This window comes from Platichthys flesus, chromosome 13 (genome assembly GCF_949316205.1).
Source record: "Platichthys flesus chromosome 13, fPlaFle2.1, whole genome shotgun sequence".
NCBI classification, from domain to species: Eukaryota; Metazoa; Chordata; class Actinopteri; order Pleuronectiformes; family Pleuronectidae; genus Platichthys; species Platichthys flesus.
In genome coordinates this window covers 5,523,537-5,540,080 of record NC_084957.1, presented here as the reverse complement: position 1 = coordinate 5,540,080, position 16,544 = coordinate 5,523,537, and the positions used below count along the sequence as shown (strand labels likewise).

General features: G+C 41.6%; 1 protein-coding gene across 5 annotated transcripts; it reads left to right on the top strand.

Moving 5' to 3' along the window:
* The first annotated feature begins 655 nt into the window (after positions 1-655).
* On the top strand, positions 656-15,698 carry mrasa (muscle RAS oncogene homolog a). Of its 5 annotated transcripts, none has more exons than XR_009924019.1 (7): positions 656-854; positions 7,866-8,114; positions 9,710-9,863; positions 10,948-11,047; positions 11,534-11,613; positions 12,301-12,696; positions 14,903-15,698. XR_009924019.1 is itself a non-coding variant. In XM_062402503.1 (7 exons), the coding sequence occupies exons 2-7, from the start codon at positions 7,922-7,924 to the stop codon at positions 14,907-14,909; spliced, it is 612 nt and encodes a 203-aa protein (XP_062258487.1). In that variant the 5' UTR covers positions 656-854; positions 7,866-7,921; the 3' UTR covers positions 14,910-15,698. The 5 variants fall into 5 exon arrangements, 3 of the variants coding, with proteins under 3 accessions (XP_062258487.1, XP_062258486.1, XP_062258485.1); XR_009924018.1 differs by having other exon boundaries at positions 12,301-13,150; positions 13,407-15,698; XM_062402503.1 differs by having other exon boundaries at positions 12,301-12,378.
* The last annotated feature ends 846 nt before the right edge of the window (positions 15,699-16,544 follow it).

The window sequence follows — 16,544 nt, the reverse complement described above, 5'->3', positions numbered from 1 at the left end:
CCAGAAGAGTGGCTCAAGTGACATATTCTAACCTTGGAACTTGAACTAATGAGCTGAAACTTCACTTTTTTTAACCTTGCAGCCATCACCTGTTACTCGTTTACTACCAGGTTATTACACATGCAATTATTAAATGGTGTGTCTCTGTATGTAATATATATATGGTGTTCTCACTTAGAAACAGGAACATAAATATCTATAAAGATATATCAAATAATATAATGTAGCGCTGATCTTTGTTCCTATAATAATGCATCAATGAATGGATTAGATTCATATAAAGTTGATTTAACCTTAGCAACATAGCGACACACAAACACGTGATTTATACCCCCCCAACGCTAATTAATCCCTTTAACTGTCCCTAAATTAAGAAGGGATCATTTGACAGGACTATCCCTTTAAAGCCGTCCGCTACACAGGGGGAAGAGTCCATTCTAACGAATAGGGGGTGTTCTCAAAATGCTTCCTACGCTTTTAGGACTGTAACACAAAAACTACACCATGACACAAAGACGTGAATACTAACAACTAATTTTTGATATGAAATTGTGAGAGAAAAAACAACATTTAATCGTGTTAGATTGAAACAGAGGCCGCGGCCACCCCTCCGGCGGCTCGTCTATATATAGCATCAGCTGTTGCAATACGGAGATTAGCTCGTCGGCGTATCGCTCCGCAGATGTGGGGAGCTCACTCCCAGCGGCGGCGACAGGGCGGCGGGGCTTCGACGCCGAGACGCGGCCGGAGATGAGGAGGGACGAGTCGGCGTGAGGAGGACGGTTCTTTGTGCGTGTGTGTGTCCGTGTGTGTTCACGGTCAGCGGGAGCCCCCCCATCGGAAAGCGGCGAGTGGTGAGTGGACGCAGCGGAGGAGGGTGGGGGGGAAACACCTAAAATGAGCGAAGTAGTGTGAGGAGAGAGAGAACTTAGTGGAGAGCAGCTAACTGTCATGGTTTCCTCCGGTGGACGAGATGCTAACGGGGGCTAGCTCGTTTTTAATCACGCTAATGTGAGAGAGAGATAGGGAGAGAGAGAGAGAAAGAGAGAGAGAGAGGGGATGAGAGCAGGATTCCGTTATTCAGGGGCGGCTACTGTCGGTCTTCTGTTCGGCCTCGCTCACACAGACACACACAGGCACACACACGAACACAAACACACACACACACACACGCACACACATAGAAATAGAGAGAGAGAGAGAGAGAGAGAGACGGGCCTTGCCTCTGTGTGTGAAGCGTCTTCCCGTTGGGGCGAAGCAAAAACACACAGTGCTTATTTTATGTTTGTGGGGTTCTGTGAGAAATGAATACAGAACCTTTCGCTGTATATACATGTATATACATTTATATACATTTATGTGTTTTCATCATCCTCCTCTACCTTCGAACAGCTGTATACACACACACACACACACGCACACACACACGGTGGCGCGGCGTCCAGCTGTGCAAGGAGGTGGCGTGTGCACATTAAACAGCTGGTGCACGAGAGAACAGAGGGATTCTTTATCTATCAAATCATAGGATGAGATCATTCAGGAGCACCAGTCAGTCCGCGCACGAACACACTCACACACACGTTCGTCCCTATTAATAGCGAGGTGAAATCACCAGATAATTTGTCTGTCTGGGGACAGATATGTCTTTATCCCTCCACCACAACTTAATGGAAATGTCAAACACTGCTGCTGCTGCTGATGGTGATGATGATGATGGTGATGATGAGGAGGAGGCTGACGTTGCCTGTGAGCTGACTTGTGCTTGTTGTTTCATAATTTTCCTTAATTGTGACCTTTGACCAGGAGGAAATTGCCATGTGGAAGATGTGACGATGCAGCGTTTGGTGTGACTGGTTTATTAAATATTGATTCCCGTGAGGTTCAGCTGTGGACTCGTACTGTATGTGTGTCATCTCACCATGTAACACTGACAGTGTAGAAAAGCTGGCCTGTGACCACAAGGTTGCACGTTCAGTCATTTGGCAGCCCTGACAAAACCGGCCAACAAAATAAATCAGAAATGATGGATGATTTTTTGCTCATTAATAAGAGTTAGCTCAGGGCAAAGGCAGAGCAATTATCCAATGAAGTGCTCAAGAGCTAAAAAGACAAGACATTATACATTTCGAGTTTTATTGTATGTAACTATATGATTATTACTATATTAAGTTATTGGGGCTTGAACCTGACCAGGAAATACTTTTTTAATGCAGTGTTTATATCATATATATTTACAAAACATCTCTACTTTCTATTGTGTAGTTTATTACTGTTGGTTGTTAACGACTCCTGTCAGCTCGGCCTAATACATATGAGATAAAAGTTATCGTAAGGATATGTCTTTGTTTTCAATCAGAAATATGTATCTTACAATCAACATAAAAACGTTGTTCTAGTTAATACAGGTGCTCTAAGCACATGGTATGTAGTTAGCACCTTTTAGAATTGGTCATGATCCATGTTTGCAAGTTTATTGGCAGAAAAAGGCCCATTGCACCGAGCGCATGAAACAAACCAATCAGAGTGCCATTTCCTATTCTCATTATAAGCCAGGGCAGATTGTTATTAAAATGGTGGATTTGCCAGGTAGTTGGAGAGAAGGTTTCAGGGCAGATGAAACCAATCTGCATGTGTGCAAATTGTCAGCAGACAAGCCGACCATCTGTTTGTTTTAAATGCACTAAGCACCTGCCTACATTTTATATTACCATTTTGATAATGTCCCCTTAAAATTAGAGCCCAACTCTAATTTTACTTTTCCTCGGTTACAACTTTTTGTCATAAGGGTTTTATAACAACATCTTAAAAAATCATTGTCATTTCTTTAAAACATATATGGGCTGATGTTTCATTTTGGAAAACTATTTTATTCATCGATATGCTTAATAGACCTGAGCACACCTCATTTTAAGACTAACACGGCCATGGACCCAAACAGGTGTGCGATTCATAAAAGTTTAGCATGGAACTAACAACTACAAATGTTCAACCTTCCGTGTACTATAAGATAGGATTCATTGTTTTCATCTTCTTACCTCATTGCATCTGCTCTTTCGCCAAATGCAACTGGGAATGAACTGTTTACATAAAACAGGCCATGTTAAGTAATCAGTGTTAAGTAAATCTGAATTAATGAATGGAAAGGTCAGAGGTCTAAATGCCGTAGTGAGTTGATGTGCATTTGTGAGATATGTATGATAATTGTTTGTGAATTGCAGCCTCATTTACAGATAAATTCTTAAAAGTAGTTTTTTGGCTGAATTCTCAAACGGTGCCGTGAGACTGAAAACTGTCAAGTTAGTCATTGGTGATGATGACCCACCATCATGTGATCAGCCGCAGAGCCTTTTATTTACCTCCTTGTACTTTGTTCTCTCTGCCAAATGTTACACAAGGTGCTAAAGAGCTTAGTGTGAAGTCTGTCATCACTGGAGGAAATCTAACAGCATCGTTTTCTGGAATAAATTAACTTAATATGAACTATTATAAAGCATATTTTGTATTCGTGACTTCCTGTTGCACAATTGTCACACTACACTATGAGTTGCTTGTTGAAGAAGAGTGTTGAACACACAGGGTTATTTGAGGGGCCAACTGCTGCACACGTCATAAGATGGGCAGATTAGTACAGGAAAGTATGGTGAAATAATAAATATATCATTTTATCATTTTACTACATTAAAAAGAAATACCCATACTGGTATGGAACTGTTTGAGTCTCTCATGCCTTGAACGTGAACTATTGCTTCAACTTCACTTGTCATAATGACAAAAACCAGAGCTGTGCTTATACTAATACTCAAAACCATGTTCCTACAAAAATTAAGGTACATTGTGAACTCAGTGAAGTTATGTCTCAACACCTCCTTTTGAATGATCAAGTGTGAGTGTTGCTATCAGTGCTACAGTACAGTGTGTACCGTGTCCTTCCTTATTCCTGTTCTGTGACTTTTGTTGCTGCTTTGTTCCCATGTGAAGAGGGAAGTCCCTTTATCCTTTTCCCAAGGCAGCAACTCGCCGCTACTCAAGTGCCTGAAGAGCCTTTAATGGTGTCATTGTGAGGATAAATACGAGCTTCAAAGCAAACCCGCTTCAGCTGTTTCATGTAATTTCACACATTAGATAATCATATGTCAGTGTAGACAGGTTTGCTGAAAATGCACAGAATATGTCAAAGGATGATGCCCTTCATTGGTCTTGTAGATGTATCAGTGGATATAAAGCAACTTGTGTTCCTTGATTAGCCAAAGCCATAGAGATCAGCTCTGTAGGTAAGGAATTTAGTGAGAGAACACACAAAACAATCCTGTACATCTTTAATGGTCCTGTTGACGTAACTGTTACACGTCCATTGTGTGTGCAACATGAAGCCCAATTAATCCAAATAATAGCTGTGATGTGTTCTGTACTAATGTGGTGTTGGAACGTAGTGTTGAGAATTTAAAATGAAGACATTGAGTTTGTAACAAGGACAGTCTAATGTGGATCTAGAGGGAATATAAAGATGGATGACATGACAGGTCCCCGGAAGTGAAGCCAAAGCATCCCAAGGGCCACCTGTTGGCTGGGTGCATCATAGGTCTTTAACCCTGCTTCCTCCATGTTAATGGATTCGATGTGGAAAAGACAAAAACTATGAATACAAACATACATTTCTCAAAGATACTTTTCTACTCACATCTAAGTGTTCATTTTGCAGGGAAGCTTAGGTAAACTCATTTTTTCGATCGGGTGAAAGTCTTGATTGAGAGCTGAGACAGACTCTTGATTGGTTGAGCATATGAATCTTCAGGGGCCTCTCTACTGGGGCTCCATCCCAAATTGCTAGTGCGCAGACTCTGGATGTGGAGCCACCACGTCCATCTTTATACTTATATACAGTTTATGCTGTGGATAATTTCGATTCATCCATCCTGGCTGGAGAAAAAACTGCCTTGTATGCCACAACAGCAGCTGAAACTATGAGGTCTGACCGTCCGCATGGACAGTAAAAACATTATTAACCGTAGGGCGAGCACATATTTTATGGGTTTGATTTATGAGACTGGAGATTTCCAACTTGTCCTCCCAGTTGTCAGTGTTGGAACGTGCCGGTTTGATGTGAATTCAAGGTCAAAGGCTGCAGGAAAACACTCAGATCCGAAAGCGCTTGTGCACGTGAGTATGTTGTGCACTATGCTGGAAGTATTTACTGCGCAGCCTCGGTTGGCATGCTGAATTTTGGTGCTTTGTAAAGCAGTATAGCCGCCACATTGGTTGTATGACTAACTTTGGTTTGACACATAGTAAATTTCCCCTAGTAAGTTTCCACTCCCAAAGGAATCTGGTTCAAACTGGTGTGTAATATTTTAGTCTCACAGAATGAAACCAACTGGGTTTTCAGAGAACTGTGTGTACCCCACCAAAGAGACTTGCAGGGGGAAATGCTGACACACCCTACAAGGTTGTGACCTGACTTGGCTTCAGTGAGTCTGGTGTGAAAACCACCACGGGTAGGCTGTGGGATTTCATAGAGCCTCTCAAGCTGTTGTGTTGGTTTTTCTGTACAGTATTGGAAAATCCTCTGATAAGGATGATGGCTAAGAGGTCTATTTAGTGACTTTCTGACAGCCTCAGAGCTACCAGACAGAAGATGCTTTTTAACATCAGGAATTTGGCTTCTTTGGCTTCAAATTATTTGCCCAACCCGGCAGGCTGACTGCTGCAGACTGATTGATAGGCTGGCTGGCTTTGGAAAGGAAGGAAACATCTTCCTTCCCTTCTTTGTGCTGGGCAGGAAAGGATGGACTTCAGCCAGCTGACAGCTGTTTCCTGGTGGATGAGGGAGGAATGGGTGTGTGGGTGGGTGGGAGTTGGTTTGTTATGCTTGCAGTTGGGGAATATATGTAATCTTTTTGTTTTTTTGGCTTTTGACTGTTGGTACAGTTTAAAAAATCTATAAATCTGGGGGTTTCAAAGTAAGGTGGTAGTGTCAACACTGTGAAAGGCTTGACTAAAATAATTAGCTCTACCAAGGAGCTTATTTGTTTATTTTCATTTGTCCGGTGGTTGGTTTACGGCAACACTACAGAACAGATTTCCATGAAACCTGGATGGAACATGGTCAAAGAAAGGACTGACTAAAATTGAGTCCGATCAACAGAGTTGGTTTCAGTCTTGATTAAAAGAACCACGAACCAAATCATGTGTCATGTGTGAACATTTTTTGGGGATCGTTTGGACTTGCCTGCCCATTTCAGGAAGTTGAGACAGCTTTAAAGAAGGATTGCATTTGAACAATGCGGACATTCATTTAGCCGGTACTTAAACCATAATCATATTTCAGTGGCAACGAAATGAATGAAGAGATCCGGTCGATTCATTTCCTTCATTAAAACGGAAAGCCAATTTTTTTTGGCACTTTATTTATTAATTAAATTCAGCAAACACAATAGCAGAGATGACAACATGCCAATGTCAGATGTTACGATAGCTATGATTTAAGTGAGCCAGTGATGTGGAATAAGTGCTGGCGGTTTTCTATACATATAAAAGTAAGGCCTCTCAGTGACAAACTTTCATATTACCCGCCTTATTGTTGCAGCTTTTCCATCCTTCCTTAAACATTGAAAAATTCAAAACCCGAATTGGCCATTGTATTTTCTCAAAAAGGCATTTATACAATAGATTTTATGAAAAATAATGATTCATTTCCTGCAGCTGTTTCACAATAAAATCCTTTTGTGGTTTGTCAATTGGAAGCTTCTAATATGAAACAGAAGTTTCAGGAAATGTTCGGTTTGCATTAGCAGCATCTTAAGAAAGTGCATATGGCTCCAATAGAGCTGAAGGAGAGGGGATCAGACAACAGTGAGGCTGTTGTCTGTTTGAGAGTAAGAGCAGGAACACAGCAGTGTAAGTGTGAGACTCCTCTGCTTTAAAGTTACAGTAGAAACACAAACAATCACAACTCCTGCTCATGTTAAAGCTTGTCTTACTTACTGGTAAATGGTCTGTATTTAATACTTTTTACTCTGGATGACCACTCCAATTTTTTACAGTACAGTTTTACATTCACTCACACATTCATACAGTTCATCCATTTTCTCTATTTTGGGGTCAGTATCTTGCCCAAGGACATTTGACATGCGAAATGGGGACGGCCTTCTGGTTGGTGTACGACCGCTCTAACCCCTGAGCCACAGCCGTCCCGGTGGTGGAAAAATAAATCAGGTGTCAACTTTATCTCATGTCCGATATCGTCACCAGTTCAGTTTTTGAACTGGTTACTGTACAATAGTACAAGCCACTATAGTTTACTCTGATTACACCCATTGTGCATGCCGATGTCCACCACACACAAACAGTTACAATCATATAAGCAAAACCAATCATTAAAAAAATTATGTTACAGCTATAAAATATCGTATATATGTTATGACCTTTATATGATGAAAGACCTAAATGCTGGTTTTGATTTCACATTTATCATCACATTCATAAGATTATTGGCCTACATTTATGGGTTGATCATGTTTCATTACAACATCTAGTGTTTCAAACCATCTGGGACCCTGCAGAGCCAATACTTATGTAGTGTCGAGCATTTGGGACATCTGCGTCATGGCATGTATACATATTTGAAAAATGTAACACCCTCCAGTCAAACCAGCGGCAGCTTGTGGTGGGTAGTGGGTCATAACACCCTCCAGTCAAACCAGTGGCAGCTCATGGTTGGGTAGGTAGGCGTGTCTTAGCCCTGCCTCCAAGCACCTCAGTCTAAAAACGTTAAGGTTGAACTCTGTGAACTCTGTCACGCACCCTGTAGCACTATGAGTGACCCTTGTCTCTCTCTTTCTCTCTCTCTCTCTCTCTCTCTCTCTCAGCCAGGTGTGTCTCGTCAGCCACCTTCTAGCCTTTTACCGTCACTGTCAAGGTCACCATGGCAACCAGCGCCGTGCCAAGTGACAACCTGCCAACATACAAGCTGGTGGTGGTGGGGGATGGCGGTGTCGGGAAGAGCGCCCTCACCATACAATTCTTCCAGAAGATCTTCGTGCCGGACTACGATCCCACGATAGAGGACTCGTATCTGAAACACACAGAGATCGACGGGCAGTGGGCAATACTGGATGGTGAGTAGCGTGCATGTGATATGAACCAGTCTGCACCTGCACATGATCTTATCTGTCAATGCTCACATACTATTCTATGTATATTTTCATTTTGGATTCAGTTAAACACGTCCACCACTGACCAATGAGTGAACATACTCTATGTTGCTGTTTCCCACGCTGAGTAAGCTATGAAATGGGAACTCTCCCTGAAAGATTTGATGACATTTAAATCAGAGAGCTCTTTCATGGTCGCTGCATGTGGGAGAAATTATGTATTATTTCCCCTCATGAAGTCGTCAGTTTGCTGCAAACACACGAAACTCTGAAAAGAGTTAGAAAAAAAACAGTTTCACAGTTATTGTGAAAGCTTGTTTGTGTCATTCAGATGTCAATTATTGACATCTGCTCCCATCCCCATGCAACGGCCTGAGAACTCTTTGGAGTGGACACAATCGTTTTATAACATCAGATTTAGCTTAAACGTTTCGCTGGTTGTGGTAATGGGCCGCTACTTTCTACTAGTGTGTTGCTCAGTTATGGAAGTGTGTGGGCGGAGGTGATTACACACAGTCACCGGGGAGTCTAGACTGGCTTTCAGTGGAATGTATACCACCGCCAAGGCCCAACAGTCCCCATAAATTCAATCAGACTGCACCGAGTTGCTCAGACTCGAAGATATGAGTTCTCTTTTTCATCGAGATTCATAAATGTTTTGGGGGAAATTGTCAAAACATGTCCTCGCAGTCATGCAATGTTTAAAAAAGTAATAACAGATTCCTGGATATGCCCCTTTGTCCAGATCCACCCCAACATGTAATCGTTTCTTTTTTGTGTTATGAACAAACTAACAGACCAAAAGAAAGGGGCAGGAACACAACCTCCCCAGAGGAGAAAACAAACCCTCCTTTTCTGACATTTTACGTCCGCAGAAAATTGAAACAGATATCAATAACAAAAATGTACACAATTCATTGTGCAATGATTCCTTTAGACTCAGAGTCATTTTACATTCTTCAGTAAATAAGAATTTCAATGCTTTTTTCGAGGTTTTCTATACTTAATATTTGGAATAACTCTTGACTCTTTATCACAGGTATGATAGGTGATGGTATGCTTGATAAGAACCTACCTGACCGTTAAGTTGAATGAGGCATATAGGTGGTGCAGTAAAAAAACTACACACTAGAATAAGCAGCTTTATGATTGATGGAAAATCTTCATTGTCCGGAAAAACAGGTTTAAAAAGGCACTGGACAAAGACCATACATTCATTCAGGCATTTGCATATACGTACATACCCAAAAAGAGAAATACAGATGGAATCTATAAAGACAATAAAATGAACCTGTAGTAGTTCAAATTTGGGTTAAAAGTGCCAAAATATCAACAGACCTTACAAAATAACTTGTTTGGTAAAATTACTTGAATACTAATAAAAAGAACAGAGTAAAAGCTCACTTAAAGATATTTCTTTTTGCTGTTGGTACCCTGTGTTGGTGAGGATCTTTACCTATTGACGTATCTTTTATCCTGGTCGTGTACAGCTCTACCAATTGTCCCAGTCTGTGAACCAAGGTTACAGTATGTACATGTATCTCCCTCCTTCCACCCAGTGCTGGACACAGCCGGCCAGGAAGAATTCAGTGCGATGAGGGAGCAGTATATGAGGACAGGAGACGGCTTCCTCATCGTCTTCTCCGTGACGGACAAGGCCAGCTTTGAACACGTTGACCGATTCCATCAACTTATACTACGGGTCAAAGACAGGTCAGTCCATGCACAAATATAAAACTTAGGCAATTTGAATATGAAACACTATTGTGCTATAATTTTAATTTGATTAGATCTCAGGGTATTATCTTGAATTGCTCCAACATGAAGAGAACAATGAAATCAAGAACTTGAGCCAAGGGAAACCAGTTGAAAAGCCGTGTGTGTGTAGGATGGTTCTCACTACAAACACATAGCCGATCATTTGTGTGTGAAAAATGTGTGGTGTGAATTCAACTTGTCGAGCTAATCAGACATTTTGATATAGATTTTAAACACTTAAATGTCCTCTGCAGATGTGAAGTATGCAATGTCATCTGCTTGACTTCCCCTTCCTGTTTCAGGAGGAAACTTTTTTTGACCTGTGTCTCAATTTGTTTCCATTTAGTTTCATCTGTTTGTTTAAAAAGCATCTTTGCTGAATAAATTTGAGCAAATTTGAGTCAGACCTCAGACCGAATTGACTGATCAGTTAAACTGGGTACACAAACACACACACACACACACACACACAGAAATTCTAAACACGTTAACGTAATGATGCAAACCAGACATTTAAGCCAAACTTTGTCTCAGTCAGCACAGTTTGGAGTTTTGTGGACTCGGCAGAAAAGTCTGCTCTAACTGGCAAGGAAAGTTTATTTATATAGCACTGGTCAGAGACCAGGCAAGTCAAAGCTTTACAGAGGCTTGGAAATACTTGAAAACTATGACTGGTGGTCATATTGCTCTGCATGAGAATGATTAATGCTGATCCGGGTCTCCTCCTCACCCGAGGTTCCTAAAGCTGCAGACCAGTTTGGCCAAACATCTAATTTGTAGTGAAAGAGAAAATAAGTGCTTGTTCTCTGACAGCAGCCAATAAAAGTGAGCTTGAGATGGAACAAAAAAAAAAGAGGCAAAAACTTAGCGACGTGCTGTCTGTCCTTTTTTGGTGATGCTCAACTGTAGCTGGCTCTACTGCAACATTTAAGTGCTGCAGTAAGTTGACGTTTTATAGACTAATCGTGTGGTACAATGATGCTCGTGCTCTTTCCTGTCAAACCAATGCTGTGTCACTTGTGTGTTGTTCTCCTCTCAGGGAGGCCTTCCCTATGGTGCTGGTGGCAAACAAAGTGGACCTGGTGCACCTGAGAAAGGTCACCAGTGAACAGGGTCAAGAGATGGCAGCAAAACATAATGTAAGTGGTGAATATGTCCTGAAGTACTTCTCCTATACTAGTCTGCAGCCAGCTGATTTATATGTTTAAGTTTTAAGGGCAGTGAGGAAAAATCGCAATGTGATTTTTACAAATATATAATGGTGTACTCACAATATCACGGTTTGTAACACACAAACTTGGGACTTTTTATCTCATGCTGTTTTTTTTTCTTTTTCCATTTTGGATTCAAGGGCCCCTTTTTAATTTAGTGTAATTAGTATTCATGCAGTCTGGCATTGTGCCAGTTAGTCTTTGTCTGAGGTGAGACTTAATTAATGATGTCTTCATGTACTTCTCTATTAGTTCCAGGTCATCAGACAGCTGTTATTTATGTCCCCTGTTGTTTGTCAACAATATAGTATTTGAATGCTATTTATTACTATATCCCTCTGATTTATGCAGTACTCTTATGGAGTTATTGGTTTAGTGATGAACTGATTTGAGTATTTCTGCTTACCTCTTCAGATAACTTATATTGAAACCAGTGCTAAGGATCCTCCAATGAATGTGGACAAAGCCTTTCATGAGCTCGTCCGCGTCATAAGGTAACTTCAGGTTCACTTCTGATTTATCAACTTTTTCCAGGAGATAATGAACTTACTTTTCTTACTGTAAGACAGATTTCTTTAATTTAAAATGAGTCTAATTTTAACTGAGACAGAGTTGGTGTGTGAGGGCAGTGAACTTGTTTTAAGGAAGAGTGGGAAAAGGAAAATAAAAATCCCAGAGCTATTTCCTGTCTTGACACACATGTAATTTTAGAAGAATTTGGTTTGTGTCTAAGCTTTCTATGTGGTCTCATCCCGTATTTTAGGCTGTCTCTTGTTGCAGGAACCAGTAAGCAACAGGTTGTCTGGTCATAGTATTATAGGACTGGAGTGCACAGTAGCAGAGGACTACTGTGTTCACCACTTTATCTGTTAATAGAAAACCAACCACAGAGCAGTGGAGAGTCCTCGTGTTCCAATGCCACCTGGGTAACTGACACACGAGGGAACTGCTCTTCTGACAGAGTGATGAAACACTGCCTTCTTGTGGCCAGACTGTAGAAAGCTATATTGAGTAGCAAAACATGTTCACTGCTCTTTTATAATAGTTTCCCTATAAATACATTTTTATAAACTAACATGATTACTATTGCTGGATTATTATACTAGTTAGTGAACCTTGAGATAAGATTGTTTATTCAAACTGTTTCTTTTTTTCTTTTCCTTCCCCCCCTACACCAACAGACAACAGATCCCGGAGCGAAACCTGAAGAAGAAAAAGAAGATGAAGTGGAGAGCAGAACGTTCCACAGGCTCCCACAGGTTCCAGTGTGCCATATTGTGACCTCCCTCGTTCCTTTGAATCGTTCTTAACATTCAAACAACCACACGCACACCCACATACTGTACCTTTGGATGTCAGGGAACTCCCCAGCAGTGGTTAGCTACTGGAGCACAAAAGGGAGAGAGATGAATAGCTGACGGACATGATGGATATGTAACGATGGGCCGATGCCCCCTCAGCCCTTCACAATGCCTTGGAATGAGTGCTGTCACCTGCTCAATTTACAGTCCCTTTCTGAAGATCTTCTGATTCGGTCCATCCGCATTCAACACAGAAGAACTGTTTCTCAATCAAGTGTAAGTTTGAACTTATCGTCAAATGTGGCACAAGGCGACAGACTCAGAAGTGGAACTACGGATATTAGAATCCCCTTGATGTTGGGATTTTTGACTTCTTGATAAAAGGATTGAAAAGGGAGGAACTGGCTCGAAAATGGCACTTCAGATACTATGGACCTCCAACAACCTGCTGGTCATCACCCGTCCGTCCTCACACTCTTACGGCTTCTTGGAGAGAAGCCCCTGTGTGATCTCTGGATGGGTTGTCTTCATAAGAGCAAGGGGGGATAAACACGGGAGCGGTGATTTTTGTTCGTGATGGAAATAGATGTTGTGCGGTGTTGTCGATGGGTGAACAGCCAATTCTGTGAGCACAGCGTGTCCCTCGTGGTCATGTGACGCTCGGGCTTTGAGATGTCAGTTAGGAGAGGATGGAAGGAACGTGACGTGAGGCTGAGGAAATGATTGACAGGTGAATGCCATGGCCATATCAACTTGTTTAACACGTGTTTGAATATTCTAATTGTAACGGAGAGTCTGATCGGTTGTGTGTGATGTTTAACTTTAAACGTAACAGAGTTTTATATCAAAACTGATGTGTCAGCAGCCATGTTTACACACGCTCGTATGAAGGATTATTTTCCCGTACATACAGACAGTATCTAAGTTTATGTCTGGGTTGCACTGGATGCAGGAAACGACACGGAACGTCTGGTTTTTGATTTCAGTCACGCCAGGAACCTCATGTAGCAGCCCGGCTGCAGGCGTGCAGCAGACACGCACCCAGTGCGGCCCGGGTCGTCATCAGTACTGTGAGAACAACAGACCTGGGAAATACAGTGGGGTCCAAACGTCTTGAGACCACTTTCCCACTCAAGTGAATGGGCGCCATGGGAAAAGCTGCCTACACACATATATATATATACATAAATACTTTCCATGTTTTCTTTTTCTATCTAAACGTAGAGACAATTATATTTGTGCTATAAAAATCGAATTATAGGTGGCAATGTAAGTCAATGCTGTTTTTACAAATCTGTAGGATATCATGGAATAGATGAGGTTTAATAATGAGAGCTTCATGTTTCAGAGCTGAAACTGTCTGGAGAAGCTGATTTGCACTTGCCACTAACCAAAATAATGTGATGTCACTTTATTTCAATCTAGGGGCTTTTCAGACGGCACCACTGAATTCAGGACTATGTGTGAAAACTCGCTCAGTAAAGGACGACACTCCCCCAGATTGGGGAAGTAGACTGTAGCCCCGGGACCACAGCAGGGTCGGGAGGGATGTGATGCTCCTGGGGCTCAAAGCCATGTTAACCCAGCTACAGACCATGTATAGTTGTAGGAAAACCACACACAACAAAACATTCAGTGTCTTCATGTTTGTAGTCGTGAGGTGGGTAGGAATGTACCATTTAATAACCTATGAAATGGCTTGTACTGTTAACGCACTAAAGTTTTCGGTGCACTCTTTGATTTCGTCCGGATGAAAACCGTCTCTTGGAAGGAAGAATATACATTTTTGCACTTTTAATACAATTTCTGACTTTACTATTGGCATGTTGCTCCTGGTTCCAATCCGCAGGTGAGATGAAAGGCACGGTGAAAAAAAATGATTTGAATGTAAAAAAAAATTGAATGACACAAAACGAGCAAATAGGCGACTGGCATTGTAGCCCTGTGTGCCTGTGTGTGCCTGTTGCCTTGGCCATAACGGAGATGAAGTACATGGGAACCATTTGAAGGGCACTCCGTTACAAGTGGAGGAGGTAGAAGCTCACACATTGAAGGCCGGACAACTTCACCTCAGCATGAAAGTGGAAAAAACAACCTCAGCAAAAAAAGATGGAGGCATCGATCTGCTCCCACTGGGGATTAAGGGACCTGGCAAAGAGAGTTTCCAGAGAAGGACTGAAAACAATGAAGTACTGAGCTTAGAACAATGAAGCAACACACTCTGGACCATGGGGGGGGGGGGGGGAGTATAAAACAAAAAAAAAAATGTGATTGATGAAAATGTTGCATCATGTATGTTTGATACCTTTTTGTATTATTGATATGAATTATTGATATGATTCTTGCAAAGTGTTTTTTAAATGACTGAATAATTTATTACTGTCTATGTTACCTCAGTGTGTCCCAGACCTGGACAAAAAAATAACCGATAACCCCCCCCCCCTTGTGTTTTACCTTCCTGGGTTTTCTTTGGGACTCTCAGCAGCTGAACGGCCTTTTCCTTCAAGCCCCGTTATGAAGAGACTTGTGATGAAGAAACTAAAATTGGTCCTGAGCCAGAAAGGAAAAGAAAACAAGTCAACATAAGGATCTGTGCTCATGTGGTCGGCCTCAGGATGAGAACGTAATCGCACAAACACCAAAACAGGGAAAAAGGAAAGTCAATCCTACTTGTAGTTTTTTTTAAATGTTTTGTTGTTCAGTGGGAAATTCAATTTGTCACGATGTTGAGAAATACACAAAGAGTCGGGTGAAATGGTTTGTGTGCAGATAAGATAACTTATAATTTAAAACAAGAATGTTGTTACTCTTCTCATCTAACTCTCTGAGCCGTTCCCCACCCTTCACCTTCCCGCTCAAACAAACCTTCTGATTTGATGCACAGGTTTTTATATATCCGTTTAATTGACCCTGAATCATATGTGAGCTCAAATTGAGCACTTTTGTTTTTAAGTCATCGAAGAGGCTGTGTGACTTTTTCAAATCAGAAACTGATTCTTGACTGATTTGAACTGATTGGAGTTGTGTCTGTCCTGGAACCTTGTCAAGATGTGAAGCGCCACGTAAACGGCAACATGAACAAAAACAATCATACAAACACCATTTGGAGTTTCCCACCCGTTGTGTAATGTGTGTCTTTGGAAAAAAAAGGTCTGTTGTGTTGGAACTGGCTGTGTCAGACTGAGGAGCTAGACGAGGCACAAACAAACTGTGGCCTTTTTCTCTAGCCTCAGGGTTCGACTATATTTCAATAAAAAAAAACCATACAAGTATTGTGACTGCTTGTTTGCCTCATTCTTTTGTGTGGATACATGATATTAAAATGCAGGGACGCGCACAGACTTGTTATCGGAGCCGTGTTCGACAGCCGTGCTGAACATGGCCACGTAGTTTCTGAGGGCCGACCTGCTTGTTCAGCAGAAGCTCACCTCATTAATCTCCGGCGCTGTCAAGCTCCATTGAGCTCGACACTGTGAGAGTGCTGAAAGCTCCATTTTGCCTCATTGATTCCAGCCCCTCGGGGGGGAAGTGAGGCAAGGCCAAGGCACAGAGAGCAGCCCGTGCATCTGTGCTGGTGGATTTACATTCACTCCTCCTCAGTGAGGTGCAGAGCAGGAGACGAGGATCAAGGGCTGTGAGATGGTGTTCAGGTGTTCCTAAGAAGATGGATCGGATTTCCTGTCAAAAGAAAGTACTTGACTAACTTTAAAGCTACTTATCTCTAACTGGATATATTTAAGTCAGCTTGCAAGACTCATGCAGGTCCAGGGATTAAAGGAAGAACATGTGAAATTTGCCTAAATGAACTAAATACAGCAGAAACACTTGAGTAGGGTAATTCATATTGCAGGGTTGTTTTAAATGTTTAAGTTGAAGCAGCTCTTAGATCAACCATCACTTACTCAGAAAGGTTACCTGTATATATAATGAGGGATATGCAGCAACACTGAGGAGCAGCAGAGGGACAGATGAAATAAACTTTAAATTTCCTATCACAAAGAGGATGTAAACATGAATCAGTCACATGTTGTCTGTACCTGTAAAGCAGATGTTCTTAAATGTGTTTGCACATCAATAGACCCCCCTATAAATTAGAAAATAGTCCAGGGACCCCCTCATGTATG

What these genes read in the sequence shown, in the direction of transcription:
- mrasa (XM_062402502.1), top strand. Translation starts at nt 7,922, where the DNA reads ATGGCAACCAGCGCCGTGCCAAGTGACAACCTGCCAACATACAAGCTG. An exon ending in ATACTACGGGTCAAAGACAG is followed by an intron (nt 9,864 to 10,947) that starts GTCAGTCCATGC and finishes TTCTCCTCTCAG; the next exon opens with GGAGGCCTTCCCTATGGTGC. An exon ending in AGATGGCAGCAAAACATAAT is followed by an intron (nt 11,048 to 11,533) that starts GTAAGTGGTGAA and finishes TTACCTCTTCAG; the next exon opens with ATAACTTATATTGAAACCAG.